The 16431-nt window shown below is 33.5% G+C and overlaps 1 protein-coding gene across 9 annotated transcripts in view; it reads right to left on the reverse strand.

The window, feature by feature from the left end:
- LOC143255618 (forkhead box protein P1-like) overlaps positions 1 to 16431 on the reverse strand; it is a 155301-nt gene that overhangs the window by 38524 nt on the left and 100346 nt on the right. For 7 of the 9 annotated variants that reach the window (XM_076511541.1, XM_076511535.1, XM_076511532.1 and 4 more), the window contains exons 3-4: positions 2964 to 3182; positions 419 to 716 (exon numbers count right to left, since the gene is read on the reverse strand). In XM_076511541.1, the coding sequence (XP_076367656.1) occupies positions 419 to 716; positions 2964 to 3182 (517 nt within the window). The remainder of the gene's footprint in view (positions 1 to 418; positions 717 to 2963; positions 3183 to 16431) is intronic. The other 2 variants (XM_076511533.1, XM_076511539.1) reach the window with 1 other exon arrangement.

Genomic DNA, 16431 nt, shown 5'->3' on the forward strand with positions numbered 1-16431 from the left:
TTTTAGTGGTTTTACGGGATCAGAAATGTTATAATACATTAAAAAACAACCTTTAATTGTTTATTTTTATTCTGAATTTCGCACAAAACTACATGAGAGCTAGCAGTTTCTAGTTTTGAAGCGATAGATTAGAGGGAAGGCAACTAGTCACCACTACCCACCGCCAACTCCTGGGCTGCTCTTTTAATAATGAATAGTGGAATAAACCGTAGCATTATAATGCTCCTCAGGGTTGTAAGAATGAGTGTTTTCGAACTCGCGGCATTCAAATTATGACCTAGTGTTCTAACGACAACACCATTCCAGGACCTACATTTGATGAAGAAAGGTTTAAAATGTCTATAATATACTCAATCTTCAATCGTCTCGTCGAGAATAAATTCCAAAAAAACTTCCAGTCTGTAAGCAACACACTTACCTTGCGGCAGTAATAACGGAGGTAGCCCTAGTATGTTGTAGCGATGTGACAGCTGCAACTGTTGCATCAGTTGATGCTGTTGCAAGGCTAGCTGCTGAAGATGCATCTGAAGCTGTTGTCGGTTATTCTTAGTCTTGTCTCCTGGACTATTGGCACTTGAGGATGTTACGCTATTTAGAGTGTTTAACTGTTGTAAGATCTGACTTTGTTGCATCATGTTTAACTGTAACTGTTCTTGAAGGTGAGGAATGACGGATTCAAGTTGCTTGATTTGTTGATGTTGTTGCTGTTGTTGTTGCTGTTAAACAGTAATTGATATAGTTCAAAACACAAAATTAAAAAAAATAAATGAGGAAGTAAAACTCACTTTTCGTACAAAATATATTTGGGTACAAACTTGTATTAATTGCAATAGATAACTCATGATTTTGATTTTGTCTTTTAAATTAAAGTTATAAAACTAAAATAACTCAAAAAATTATTTCGGAAAAGCCGTTTGCACACGTGGACCTTTTAACAGACTGCAGGATACAGAATTTATTGTTTCATTGGTGTGTCTCACGATCATTTAAATCGTCGCTAAAACAGATTTTGTATATCGTACCATTTGGACACTAGATGTCGCCACATTTTTACCTGATATACCTGTTTACACTAAACAATAACGTGAAATATAAATAATTTCCGGCTCTAACAAAACGAGATGTGAGGAAATAATGGGCAAGTTAGTAACTAGTTTAATTACTGTTTTACGACACGCTGCACAATATGTGAACTCTAATAGTAGATTATACGAATGGAAATCTACCGCGATAATGAGAAATAGTTTGTCTTTCTGTTCATTTGTGACTTTCAGCAATTGAGACTCGTGGTTTAAAAAGAAAGTGTTTTTAACTATCTAATTTTATTTTTAAATTTAACAGATGAATTTTAACACATAGTACTATTGAACGATTTTCTTCATAGCACATACATATAGCTCAACTTATTCAAGAGAACCATGTGGTTCGCGGCGAAATCAGATTGAGACTGGGAGAAAGAAAGATATTCCCAAGAAATAATATAAAATATAAAACATTAAGTAGTATTCATGTGAACACAAAATGCTGTTTACGAACAATTCAGTGTTCTATAACTCATACATTTCATAAACAAATTTACATGCAAAGAAAATAGTTGATTTTATTAAAACAATAAGCCACATTAAGAGCTGTTAACAGCCACTGGTTTATCAAACTTATTGAAAAAGTAAAGCTAAAAGATCAGAAACTTAATTAGTACACATACATTGATCATTATATTTTAAAAACAGTAGTAATAATTTTCTTGGAATATTTTCCGAAATAAAGTTCGACTTGGAAGACTAATTTCAGAAACAAGATATATTAATATTTATGATTAAATTTGGTATTATATTAAAAGAATTGCTTTTCAGTGATTGAAAAGTTGGTCCTTCGTATAAAATTTATGCACTTAATTTCATAAGCTTTAGATTTCTATTTAAAAGGAGGTGGTTGAAAAATATTGGCGTCCATGAAATGCACCAATAATTTTTTTCAGTTTGCACTGAATGTCAAATAATCATTTCTTTATACAAATACTTACAGCTCTTTCATAATCATTTCTCGAAAAGTTTATAGAAGAGAGATATTTTTAATCAAGGTAGTTAAAGTGATAACTCAAAACTAGTTTTATAGTTATTTCTAGAAGCGAGCAACTATATATTTCCCAGTATTAAATATATGTATTTCAACACGCCCATACGATTGATTATTGAAAGTGTATCAGACTAACATACATAGTTCACTCTTGACTCATATCAGCATAAGAGGCGCCAATAAAGTGAGGTTTGTAAATATCCACATACACTCTTTTTTTTTATGGAAAATCACTACACAGATCTCTTCCATTAAACAAACACGTATTTATAATGTTTTCCTCCAGAACATTTTCCGATGAGAATGCTGACTTTAGATTATTATAAGTAAAGGTTACCTGCCCTGAATGACTACCAACTTACCTTCACTTACAATGTTGATATATATATATAAACCACAGATTATAGAACTGATGATACTAACAAACAATAGAGACATAAAACTATGTACAACAGTGAAACACATCAAGATTCTTGATGTTAAAGTGTAAGATTCACCAATTACACTGATAGTATATAAGTTCTCCCAATCTGAATCTTCAAGTGAAAGATTAACAGCAGTGAAAAATTTTACCACACACATAAGTCTTAACTGCTATAGTAATAATTTATAAATTGTAAATATAAGCATTTATACAAATCATAGCATGCCAACAGTTCGAGGAGATGTGCACTTTTTTGGATATTTTTAGCTGTCGAACGTTTTATGCTTAGCTTAATAAAAATAATTAACTTACTGTGAACAAAAATGGTATGTTGAAAAATAATCAAAGGGAATGGGCTTTAAGAATTTTTGAAATAATGGCATTTCGAAACAAAACGAACTACAGTTGAAAATGTATGGAAAAGCACACTATGCAGAAAACTTCTCTATCTATCTATCTTTACCTGCTGAATGAATAACGACTGTTGTTGTTGTAAGAGTTGTTGGAGTTGTGCAGGAGACAGTACTTGTTGTTGTAGCAGCTGTTGCATTTGATGGTGAGCTAAGAGCTGTGAGTTCATCATCAGTATAGGCGAGAGGGGCGTCGAAGTTCCGCTCTCACTGTCCAGTTCTTTATCTGTACACACACTAGTGTTGTTGACCGGTTGACTCTTAGATACCTGCTGATTAATAGAGGAGCAATTTTGTTTTCATACAATATTAGTAACATGCAGTGTAGTTCTCTCACCTTATATTCATTTTTTACTAAGCAATGAGAGATAGTGTAAAAAATTAAAACACACACTAAAGCTTGACTGAATAAAAATTATTATGACAAATGATAAAAGATTTCCAAACTTTTACACGAAATCTTTCTTTTATTTAGTTGTTCAACTAGCCGGATATTACTGACAATTTGCAGCTCATAGTTCTAAGGTTTATACTAAACCATTTTATATATATATAAAACAAAGCTAAAAAGACACATTAATGTAACAAATAACTGAAAGGTCTTTCCGAAAGGGTCTCTCAGTATGCTGCAATGTTAAGCAAAACCAGGCACTTTAGTATTCCAGAGATGATTACCTCATCAATCATAACAAACGCGTATGCATTTCTGAACACAAATCTGTGAGGTAAATCGTTAGTTGCATACAAACAGTTATTGCTGCAAGTTTCGTGCACAGCCAAGTAATAAACTGTTTGAATTCAATTATTCAAGTAAGTGTATATTCTCACGAAATGATACAGACAGAAAAACAACAAAAAAAAAAGTACACGATGTATAAATGAATGAATGAAAATAAGTCAGAAATTACAGAACTAACGAATAGTGAGGTGAAAGAAAGAATTTGTGTAGCTAAGCGGTTTGTACCGTAGATGAATTAAAAACAAGGTCGATAATGTTTGCGATGTCCGTATTGCGTATTTATTAGTTACCATTACAGCTTCCTCTTTATCTATACACAGTGGAATAGCTTATCCAGAATCATTTCCCCTCCCACAAGCTAAAGGGGAAAATACTGGTTGTCATGGCAATAAATATGTTAAAATAGGGTAGGAAGTGTATGAAATATATCAATTAAATATCAAGTAGCTGAAATATACATATTTATTAAACATTTCTCTAGATTAACAGTACGACCTCACGCCAGCAATTTCATATTTGGATTTCATTAGTTGTATGAAATGACTGAACGTTTTGTGACGTACTGGAAAAAAAAATTATCAAAAATATCAACCTTCAAAGAGGAGCACAGAGTAGACTAAAACGAGTTAAATAGGAAACAGCTGTTTACACTTTAAAGGAAACGTTTCCATTTAAATTACATCAGTTGAAGTTTGGAAGTTACATAAAGACGTAAAAGTCATTGAAATACAATAGATGGAAACTATCCGTCATTTTTTTTCTAATTTATGACGGCCAGGTTTGGCATACTATTTTATTTGTGAATAGTATCTCGATTGCAGGTGTGTATCTGCATCACTATCGTTACTTTAAGTATTGAATAACTTTCAAATATTTGTAAAAGATTCTGATGTTTAATAACATGAAAAATAAGAACTTCATACTTATAAAAAAGCTCAAAATGTTTATTATCAAAGGACGGATTGAGATTGAAGTTAAGAATAATCAATTAGTTTTGAATGTCTCTATAGACACTATTAGGCTGACTGGGCCAAAGTATTAGGTTGAGGAATAATTCGTGAGCGTTTTTAAATAATTTCATTCAAGCATTACATGCAAGACTATACAATACTTCAATGCATGAACACATTACACCCAAAACATTTATTATGATACTTTATTTCATGTAATACCTAGGTATATAGTATGCATTGTTTTAAACGAAATTGCAAGAAATTAAATGCGAAAAGCAGATGGTGTCGAAAATGCTCGATTTTGTCCACTTGACATTCCATTTAATGAGCTGAAAATGAAAGCAAAAATTAAAGACATATGAAAATCAAACACACCATCTATTAGAGCAAAAATTTATCTACCAAATGACATGAAATATTTTGCGAAAACGTTTCATTTATGAATATATTTTTTAACTTGAAAAAACGCTCACGAATTATTCCTCAACCCAATAATTCCTACATGGCTTTTAATTGGTCAATTTTTATAATACAATCTGACTCCAGTAAATAATGACAAGAAACAAACAAAGATCTGGAGATTGTTTTCTAGAAATAACTGATAGTAGACATTACAAACATTAACAACAGAGGAAGCGGACGACAATTTAGAAAATTGTTCTTTTCTTGATGACGTGATGGTTTAGTACAGGCCTGACGACAGAAAACCACTGCGTTTCACCAAGTTAGATCAGCAGGGCACACCAGGCCAACAAATCAATTTCCCGGCCTGTGGTCAAGGTGTGATGGGTTCAGTCGCGTGTAATCCATCTCTTTCTGTCACGAGTGCTTATGGTACAATTGCCAAGGAAGCGACAGCACGTGAGCACGAGACTACAGTATGTAAAAGATGGTGGAAAGGGAATCGCTCCTGTGTGGGTTATTACAGTTTTCATAAGTATTATATAGCTTTCTTTTACACCCTTGGTGACACCACACCGTTAAAATGAGAAGATAAACTGTACTATATGTGTTTATGAGCAATAAATTTCAACACGTTGCTCATCAAGTGGTTTTCAACTTGAGAAGCAAACAAAGGTAGTTTTATACGTACTTTTAACATCAGATGTTTCATAATTTTTGCATCATATTAGTCATTACTGTAGTACGTAATATAACTAATTTTGTGTAACCATGCTTTCAATACGTTTTATTTCTGTACATTGTGTAGTTGTCATGCAAATTATAAAATCGCCATCATGGTTAATAAAAAACTAAGCAATTGTCTGCTATTTGTACATTCACACTTTTCTCACCAGTTCAAATTCAATAATAAAAATAAAAAAAGCTCAGTGCTTCTAGGTAACCAGAGAAACATGAAAAACGAAGATATTCCAAGTATAAGAATTTTAAATTCTATATTGCTAATGATCCATTTTTTAAAGAACTAAGGCACATTTCTCTTCATTTTTTTAAGTTGTGACTTAATTATCGATAAGATTTGAAGACACTTTTATTTGTCCGCAATATAAGATGGTTGATTCCAAACTTGAAGTATTTCTAAAGAAGGTATTATGGATGTTAGCAAAGTCAACATACGATTTTTAATCAGAGAATAAAAATGAGAACCTTATAAAAAATCCAAGCTCGATTGGGAAATGCAATGATTAAAAAACTTCCAAAAATTTGTGTGCATTCATATCCTGCCAAGGTAAATATGCACTTAAAAACTCGAACAATTAGAGAATCACAGTGTCTTCCACAGTAACAAAAAAAAAGACAAGAAAAAAACTTAATTGAGAACGCTTCGCAAGAGATGAGTGCAAAAACGTGCTACGGTGATCATCAATTAGTCTGAAAAGGCGCAGAAAATGCCAAAAGGGGGCAACAGCAATCATTAATTAATCTTAAAAAAAGTAAACCATTCTGATTTGCCCCGTTCACGATTTGTGATTTGTCTTTGTTGCTGGCTGCCAGTTGTGTAGGCATGCAATTAAATGTAGAGTTAAAAAAAAAACCAGAAGGGAAAAGTTCAGCACAACGTTCAAGGCAAGTTCCCGATAAGAAAAGTAAGCAGATACAATGTAGGGGTTCTTCATCAGTCTTCGTCCTTACGACTATGAGAGGCAGCTACCACGCGCCATTTGTCATTAGTCCCAGTTCTACATCATTAGCTGTAGCAGAGAAAAATCTCCACCTGCAGTGTGGCCGACTGCATGAACTGCTTATCCACTCTAAGCAAGCAGATCTGATGCTGAGGTCATTAAGAGATCGACTAAAATATTGTACACTAAAAACAATTTATAGAATTCAGTGAGCATCTCAGTTAAGTTGAGCAAAGAAAACAAACTACTTACAGATAAATCACAGTGAGTATAATATTAATCTCTTTACGTTATGCTGGAAGATGGGATACATTTGGTGAAATTTATTGGCGAAGTGATGCCAATGATATTTATTGAATAAAACTAATATAATTAAAAATATATACGACTGAATTCTCGATATTAAAAGAGACTAAGTACTTTCATATTGCATAAGTAAAAATTATAAATATATATTTATCCTAATGGAAAATTATTCAGATTCTCAGAAATAGCTATTATTTTTCTGGAGGGAAAATGATTAATAAATTTCAAAATTTCTGACTTTGAAATAATTCAATTTCTATACTCCTCACAATCAAATAAGGTACTACTTTTATTCTGATCAAACATTTGAACCCTTTGTGATATCTGAAATCTGGATTGTCCACAAGAATGGCAAAATTCGCTCCACTTTCCAGGCAATGAAAGGATAAAACACATACTCTAATCCAAAATCTCACACAAGACAAAGTAGCGTCCACGCGGTGTTGGGCAATACGAATTCCGGTTCTTCAGCTCTATAAAGCCATTTTCTCCACGATTTTCTCTCGAAAGAGAGAGAAGAGGAAAGCTCAGAAACGCTGTACTATAACTAATTGCAGTACCTGCCGAAGCGTTTACACTCCTACTATTTTATGCAAGGTGAGCCTTTTATACGAGTAGTCCCCAGCTGATACAGTGGTAAGTCTACGGATTTACAATGCTAAAATCAGCGGTTCGATTCCCCGCGGTGGACTCAACAGATAGACCGATGTGAATTTGCTATAAGAAAACACACATTATTTATCTCAGTAAATTTTGGGGGGTTTTAAGTTGAATACCGGAAACCCAATCCCATGACTTCGGTCTCATTGACACGGTATTAAAACGACATAGGCCCGGCATGACCAGGTGGGTTAAGGTGTTCGATTCTTAATTCTAGGAACGCGGGTTCAAATCCCGGCCGCAACAAACATGCTCGTCCTTTCAGCCGTGGAGGCATTATAAACTTACGGTCAATCCCATTATTCGTTGGTAAAAGAGTAGCCCAAAATTTGGCGGTGAGTGATGATGACTAACTGCCTTTTCTCTAGTCTTACACTGCAAAACAAGGGACGGCTAGCGCAGATGGCCATCGAGTAGCTTTGCGCAAAATTCAAAACAAACAAACAAACAATTAAAAGCAAAATTATATTAATAATTCAAGCTTTGTACCTATTAACTTACTTCGAGTATAAACTGAAATCGGAAGGTTTAATTTTTAGAAATTATGCATTGTTATTGTTCGTTACATTAGTAAACAAAGGGAATCCTCAATAGCCGTGAAAATCAAATTGTTTTAGGCAGGATTGGAGTAAATTGATCTATAAAACCCATTTTTTATTAGCTGTATTTTTGTTCTTCAGTAATATCGAGTGTGGGGAACGAGTATACTTGGTTCAGTTTTGTTCTTCATCACCGTCTCTACCAGCCTACCCGCAAACTGAAATTGTTTTACACAAAATTAGAGTAAATGAATCTGTAATATCTTGGGTAATGATCTAATACATCAGTTAAAGGGTTTCATCTCCTGAATCCAAAACTGTAATTATATCTCAAATTGGACAAAAGATAACAAAACTATAAGCTAAAAGTTTGTACTTGAAAAAAAAACACAAAAAACTCACAGCCGTTCTATGAGCTTCTATACCGCGACTGCAAAGAAAAAATAAAGGTGGTACATTTGTTTTTTAATAATTGTCATTATTGAGGTGGTGGATTTAATAACAGTACTTTTATTTAACTTAACAGTTTTCATTATCGATCGACAAATACTTTTTCACTTAATATTAAAAAACAATATCTGTATTAAGACTGAAAACACAAAAAGAAACGATTCTGAAAAATCTGAAAGTTAGTATAAAGTAGATGGAACAAAATATCTAATGAAACTGTTTATTTCTATCTAGGTTAGAGCGCTTTACTCGCATTCTGAGGGTCAAGGTTTCGAATCCCTGTTCCATCAAACATGCTCGCCCTTTCAGCCGTAGGGGCGTTATAAGTGATGGTCAATCCTACGGTCAGTCGTTGGTAAAAGAGTAACTCAAGAGTCGACGGTGGGTGATGATGACTAGTTGTCTTCCCTCTAGTCTTACACTGTTAAATTAGGGACAACTAGTGCAGATAGTTATCGTGTAGCCTCGCGCAAAATTCAAACAAAATCGCACGTAAAATGTCCAGTAAAATCAAATCATACTTGATTGTACACATTCCCTTTCTGCTAATTATTTTAATTAATTGAAGAGATCGAATCAGAGGTGCCTAAATTTTGGTCTTATCAAATATGTCTTCTGTGTGCCACAAAACATCTAAGCACTGGATTGTAAAAAAAAATTATTTACAATGAAATGTGATTGTATTAACTTTTGTTAGGCTTAAGAAAGCCAGAATAATTTTAACTCGAGTATAGGTTTTTCCTATGTTAATTAAGGAAAATAATGAAAGTTATTTTTAGGATGCATGGGTAAAATTTCAAAGTCTTTAAAACATTCCACATTTGACTGCAAGAAAATGTAAAAACCAATTGTAGCAACTTTTATGTTACGTTGTCATACAAAAAATATTTTCAGAGGAACTTTTATGCATTAAAATACATCCATTAATATAAGGTATGTATGCTTTTAACAATAAAACTTACCCCAAAGTTATTTCATCAAATAATTTTTAATGGAGGTACTAAATGATTCCTCCAATTTTTCTTTATTTACTTAGTTTCTCGGTAACAAAATTTCAGCAGTTCGTTGTCATAGTAACTAATGTATTACTCAAACAAGTTTGTGTTTATTCTTAAATAATACACAATCACGAAGGAAGCACGTTATGGGTAATGTAAGCAATAGCACGAGCCTTTTGTTTACTCTTCTCCTAAGCACTCTTAAAACTAAGGAATGTGGGCAGCCCAGAGGCAGCTTCAACAGCTCTCGTTACGGTATAATTCACAACAAACACACTGTACAAAAACTTAAGACACCAGCCAGTATGCATTTGTTATTCTTCTAACCAGGGCTCGACTGTTTCTTTCATCTACAACTAAACCATTCGATTGATACATATTCTAATTATTTATATAGTTGTTGATTAGGATAATGTCTGTTGTATGTTTCGTATCTTAATTTCTCCACGAAAATATACAATATCATATTATCCTTTATAAGTAACACCACTGCCATGTCGGAACGTCATGAAACATGCCCCAATCAGATAAATGTGAGGTACTTAGTGGTATAATTATATTGAAGATCAGTGAAGTTTTTCAACACTAGTCGGTTCGGCATGGCCAAGTGATTAGAATCAAGGGTTCGAATCCCCGTCACACCAAATATGCTCGCCTTTTCAATGTGTGGGGGCATTATAATGTGGCGGTCAATCTCACTATTCGTTGGTAAAAGAGTAGTCCAAGAGTTGGCGGTGGGTGGTGATGACTAGCTGCCGTCCCTCTAGTCTTTGGGCGAAATTCATAAACAAACAGACAAACCGACACTAGTCAAACGGTGTAACATATGCACTCCAAAGCTATAACTTATCCAACAAGAGTAATTATACAAACCATAAAACCACTTGACGAAAGCAAAGTGAGGTTATTACAAGAGCCATCGAAGAACAGCCGACCGGCCACATGATGAAAATCAAATAAGATATTAAAGGAAAGTCATATAACTATAACATGCTAGAATTACAAACAATGTCTACGTAATAACAAGACAAGTGAAAATTACCAAGAAATATATGTCACACTATGTTAATAGTTAACTAAGATCACAATGACGAACAGCATGGCAGCAACCAACTAAGTAAAATCTTTGAATTAGTATTACACAGTCAGATAAGTGCAATTGAACCGTATGTCGAAGGGTAAATACGCACAAAACTCAAATTTTGTTCAAAAGATCATACAATAAAACGTGATATCCCATGAACACGATAAATTTGATTAGGATGTGTATGTACACATTAACATTATAAACACCAGATAACGGCCTGTTCTTTTTTTCAATTTCTGTTATAAATTAAACATTTGCAACATAGAAAGCAGCATTATTTAAACAGAAATTTTAAGCCTGAAAAGATGACTTGTGTAAAATGAACAGCGCCTGAACAGTTTTTTTTTTTTTTTTTCTGAGTAGACACCTTGCTAAATAATAGCAACAACATTTGAACAGAAATATTTAATGCTAACGAGGTAATACTTGCTGGACAAAAGTAATGATGTGTGAGATCAAAACGTAATTCCATGTTTTCAATATCCGTAGAACAAAAGCTACATCACTTAAGCTTGGTGTTTTGTGAAGAAAGTGTTTCCTGAGTAAAGGTTACGACTTCAGAACTGAATATTTCAAAACATCATTCCATTATTTGCCAGGTCATTCAACAAAAATGTTGAGTATCACAGAATTGTCTTTAAATCCTTCAACATAAGGTATGAATAACAGCGCGCAGCATCTGACAACATGCGGCATGTTAATTAAACATTGTCGCATGTCTCTCGTCATAAGAAAAATAGCCCAATTTAACGGGGAAAGGGGGACAAAATCTGTAGTAGTTATTTTAAGCTAACGCATGAACACTGGAAGGCATACACAGTCGAATGGCACTTACCCCTTGTCTGTTACACTAGTCTGGCTAGGGTACCCATAGAGCGTTGTGAGGCTGTTTTTCTCATCCCGGTATTCGTACGTCCTGCCTTTATGCACTGTCAAGTGGAAAAAGCCGTTTACTACGTGAGACGGTCAATAGCAGACTGCCTCGTGAACTCATGTCAACAGAACGTGCACGGTTCCACATGCACGAGGTGCTAAGCAACGATAAAATAAATAAAGACTAAGTTACTATATATCACATGTTTGTTGAACTGTTTCTTAGAGCATTGAGTTATCACGTTGAGTTTACATTTGGACCCAGGCAGCTATGTTTACCCATTGAGGAAATCGCATCATGGAAATAAGCGCCAAGTTCTCCTATTATCAAAAAGGACTAAAAACCTTCAAAAGATTATTACGTTTTTAATCGTAAATGAAAAGCTCCAGATAAAACAGATAGTAGAAGTAACACATTACTGAATTTTCGTACACACATCTATTGTAGTCCAAGGGAAATATGTAACTGACATTGAAACGAGAATTAATAAGTACTAGACTGCTGCAAGTTTCAGAAAAACTAAGTTATTACACACAGCTAGGTGTTACGTTCGGAACAACATCACTCTTTTACACGTTCATTTATACTTATCTTACTCTTGAGATAACCGTTTTACAACGGCATTAAACTTTCACTGACCAGGAATAATGGGTTAATATCCTGAAAGATCGCCAATAAATAAGTCTTGAAAACATATCGTCACTACTCGAAAAGAAAAAAAGAATTCGCTAAGACATTCCCTGGGGACTCTGTAGAAAATAGTATCAGGAAAATGACCCCAACTAACGGTGACTGTTGCGTGAAGTGACCATCCCACGTGGACCTCTGTGAGAAAAAGAAACGTCGCGAATAGGTCACTTTTTTACAGAATAAGAGCCTTGTGTCACGCAGCAGGCCCGTCGGGAGACAGTTTTAGGCAAGGGCCTCCAGCCAATTTGGCTGAATGCCGGACAGTGGCGATCAACGAGTCCCAACTGACTGCTGAAAGTAGCCTGCAACAGACATTGAAGCTTACTTACTCTACCCGCTGGCTGGCTGTGTAGCTTGTCTACTCATCCCGTTCTATCGTAATTCGTTCTTCGCTTTGGTGGGAAACTAACAAGTATGCTGATCTTAACAGTTATTCAGCCCTGAGCCAGAAAATGTCATAGGTGCAATTGTGCCAGACAACAAAAACATTTCTTCGGGGATGAACAATGTGAGCAGAACGTGTTTAACAAGCTACAATGTTTCAGTTCTAAGGTTTAAATTTGTTAAGTAGCCGTTTTTCAAGGTTTCTTTAATTTCCGGCTTCTGTCATTCTCACTTTGTAAAGACTCATTTTAACAAATTTAAAGAATTATGCAAATAATACGGACATCCGGTTTCACAGCTTACCTCTATGGTAATTAAACCAATGTCTCTCTACAAGTTAACCCGAAAAGCTAGCTCATATTAACAGCATGGAACTTGTAAAGTTCGTGATTTACCGAATAGTCACGCTGGACGAAATGTTTCGATGTGATTAAGCCATACTAATTCTTTTTAGTCTTAGGTTATTCACTGTAATTCAAACGACCCTCATATTCTCTATACCGGAAGAGATAGACCAACCTTCCAGTACATTTGAAAGCTGGAATTCATAATACAGGAAGTTAAATGTTTTACATTTTCAACTTAATCTGAAAGGTTGATGTATAGATAGATACATCGTGGTATAAAAATTTACACAAAATCTGCTTTTGATGAAAGGAGGTATTGGACACAATATAAATGTGGCCCAGTAATAGTTTAAATATATTTTCTTCTTGTTATGCATATGATTAGTTCATTAGTAGACAGGTTCACTAAATTAGGAACTTGGTTTCCAAGCAACAATACCTTATTTTATCCCATAAACATAAAATATGTCTTACAGGAAGCGGGATCTTGATATATATCTACACAAAACGGCGACACTTTCCAGTTTCTAAGGCTCGCCTATAAATTACAAACAAAAATGAAATCATAACATAAGTAATCAAAAAGAGTCCATCTTTAAAATTTACCCAGAATCCATTATTTTATATTATGGTATCCATCCTTAAAGAGCAGTTATGTCATCAGTCTAAGTTACTGATTATGATTTGTGAGAATTCATAGTCTGTGTGTTCTGATCCTTTAAGCCTATAGTTTTATGTTAGCACAAAAAAGACGAACAACATAATCGTCATAAGTATATAAAAAACGTGCTACATTGGATACCTGGGAGAAGTTTATTTTCGTTCTTTTCTGTTAGGCTAAGCTGTTATTTTAACCAACAAACATAAGTAAGAGTTTTTTGTAGTATTAATATTGTCATAATTTCGACTTTGAAGGAGCTAATTTTCCTGTTCATGAAATGTGTTAGTGCAGTTACTGCCACTCTTTTTACCGTAAACACAAAGTTGGTAATCATATATAACATAAGTCTACGAAATTTAGTGTTTCAGTTTCTTGGTGAACATACACGTTTGAAAGTTTCAGCACAAATCTAAACCACAGTATTAAGTTCGGATGATTTCTGTTAATCTCTAAATTATTATAGATAATGTCTTGGCTGAGACTGGTTGTTCCCAGTTGAGATTCTGAGAAACCAACGGGGACACTACGAACACTACTTAATATATGAATAATGTCAAAGTCTGCTTCAACACATTTTGATATATCAAAGTCTTCCACTCGGATACTTAACTATCCCATAGACAATTTTATAAACAGCAGATTTAAATCCTTTAAATTCATTTATTTTTAAAAACATCACGTTAATAATGTACACATATAGATTTCATCTATTTATCTTTATATATATTATATATATATATCTGGATTTGGATAGAAATAATGAAATTTCTAGTGCAAATAAAAAGTCCAGGCCTTTAGTTCATATAAAAGAAAAAAAAAACATTTACCATTATAAAAAAAAGAGAAATCCGTGCAACTAGGTATACGGACATTACACTACTCAACAAAACTAAGTTCGCGTATTCAAATATAAAACGAATTATACGATCAAAGAGAAACAGTTTGCATTTGTAAAGAGAAACTGAACACATTGATACAGATGTTCAACACGTGTTGAAGTACCTATCTTAGATGATCTTATAAATAACAACTTCCTATGATCATATAAATAAGTATGATCATGTAAACACGAAATATATATGATCATTCAGAAATTAAACTCCTATACTACTAAAAATATCAACCTCGTATGGTCATATAAGTACAAATATGTATGATCATATAAATACTAAACTCATGTAATCATATCATTGAGAAATATGTGCTTGTATAAAAATTTGATTTACATACTCACGTAAATTCCAAACGTTTATGATCGTTCAAATAACAAAATCGTATGATGATATAAATAACGTCCTCGTATAACTGGAGAAAATTTTTATTCAACTTATCAGAAGAATATCAAACTTGTGTAGTCATGAATGTACCATACTTGTGTGGTTACACAAAAATCAAACTAACATGATTATACGAAACTGTAATTCATACAGTCATACCAAATTAATGTCAAATAAATATTTAAAACTGAAGCTTGTGTAACTATATAAAAAACATACTGATACGTTGATACAGGAAAACATATTCATATAACGAAACAAAAATCAACCTCGTAATATTTTCATACAAATCGTAAACTAATGTGGTTATATCACTATAAAACTCTTATGATTATATAAAATTCAAATTCATGCAATGATACAAAGGATAATTAAAAATTCTACTCTTGTATAAATTTATAAAATATAATTTCCTATGGTTATACAAAAATCAGCTCGCACGCGTATAAACGTAACACATATGGCCATACTAAAATCAAGTCTAAGTACACAAAGAGATTACAAAAAAAAAAGTCTTGTCATTTAGAAACTTTGTTTTTTTGGTAGATACTGGCAAACCAAAATACGACCTGATTATCTAAGTGTTAATTGGTAGTTTTCTTTGATTGTTTGATTAACAGATAAAAACAACCGTTGTACTCATAAAGTTTATACCTTCTAAGTGTAGTTTCAATTCAGATTTGTACAAGATATGGCACTAAAACAACTGTCGTAGGTGTTCGCAACCGACTGTAAACTGCGTTTTTTTTAAATGTACTTACATTAATGTATAATGAAAAATTTGGCATGAAGTACATTTTTATACTGATATTGAAGTTCCAACATTTCGAAAAGCAAGTCGAATATAGAATAGTTACAAAAAGCATGTGTTTCAGTTTTACCAAAATCGTAGTTCTCACAAAATTAAGAAAAATTGGCATAATTACTCTTTCGTTTCCTTCACGATAAAACATGGAGGCCAAAAATTCGGTTCCTTTCTCGCAAGGACACAATCCCATCTTTTTGGACGTACTTGATACAACATACGAAAAACTATCAAAATGTGCTTGACACAGCACGTAATAAACTACCAGCGTATATTAAAAAAAAACGTTTCAAGCGTTGTCGGACACAGTGTTTAACATGTCATAAAGTGAATAGAAAAGTTCAAGGCTTTGGTCTCGTCACTACAAAGATCACGCTCCGTGAATGTATTATAAGAGTGACAGTCAAGTCCCGTTATTCGATTAGAGTAATCCATGAGTAAGGTGTGGATGTTGTTTATAAGCTTTCATTCATTCATTGAATCATGTCAAAATTAAAGAGGACTAGTGCAGATAGTCCTTGTGTAGTTTTCCTCAAATATTGTAAACAACCAAATAAAATCTACCGTTCTTAGTAAGTACGAAAAAAAAGAGTGTGAATATCAGTGACGAAGCAGTCATGGCACATCAGCATGGAAACAGATATTTTAACATATAGTTATTCCGCTT

This window comes from Tachypleus tridentatus, chromosome 7 (genome assembly GCF_004210375.1).
Source record: "Tachypleus tridentatus isolate NWPU-2018 chromosome 7, ASM421037v1, whole genome shotgun sequence".
Classification (NCBI taxonomy): Eukaryota; Metazoa; Arthropoda; class Merostomata; order Xiphosura; family Limulidae; genus Tachypleus; species Tachypleus tridentatus.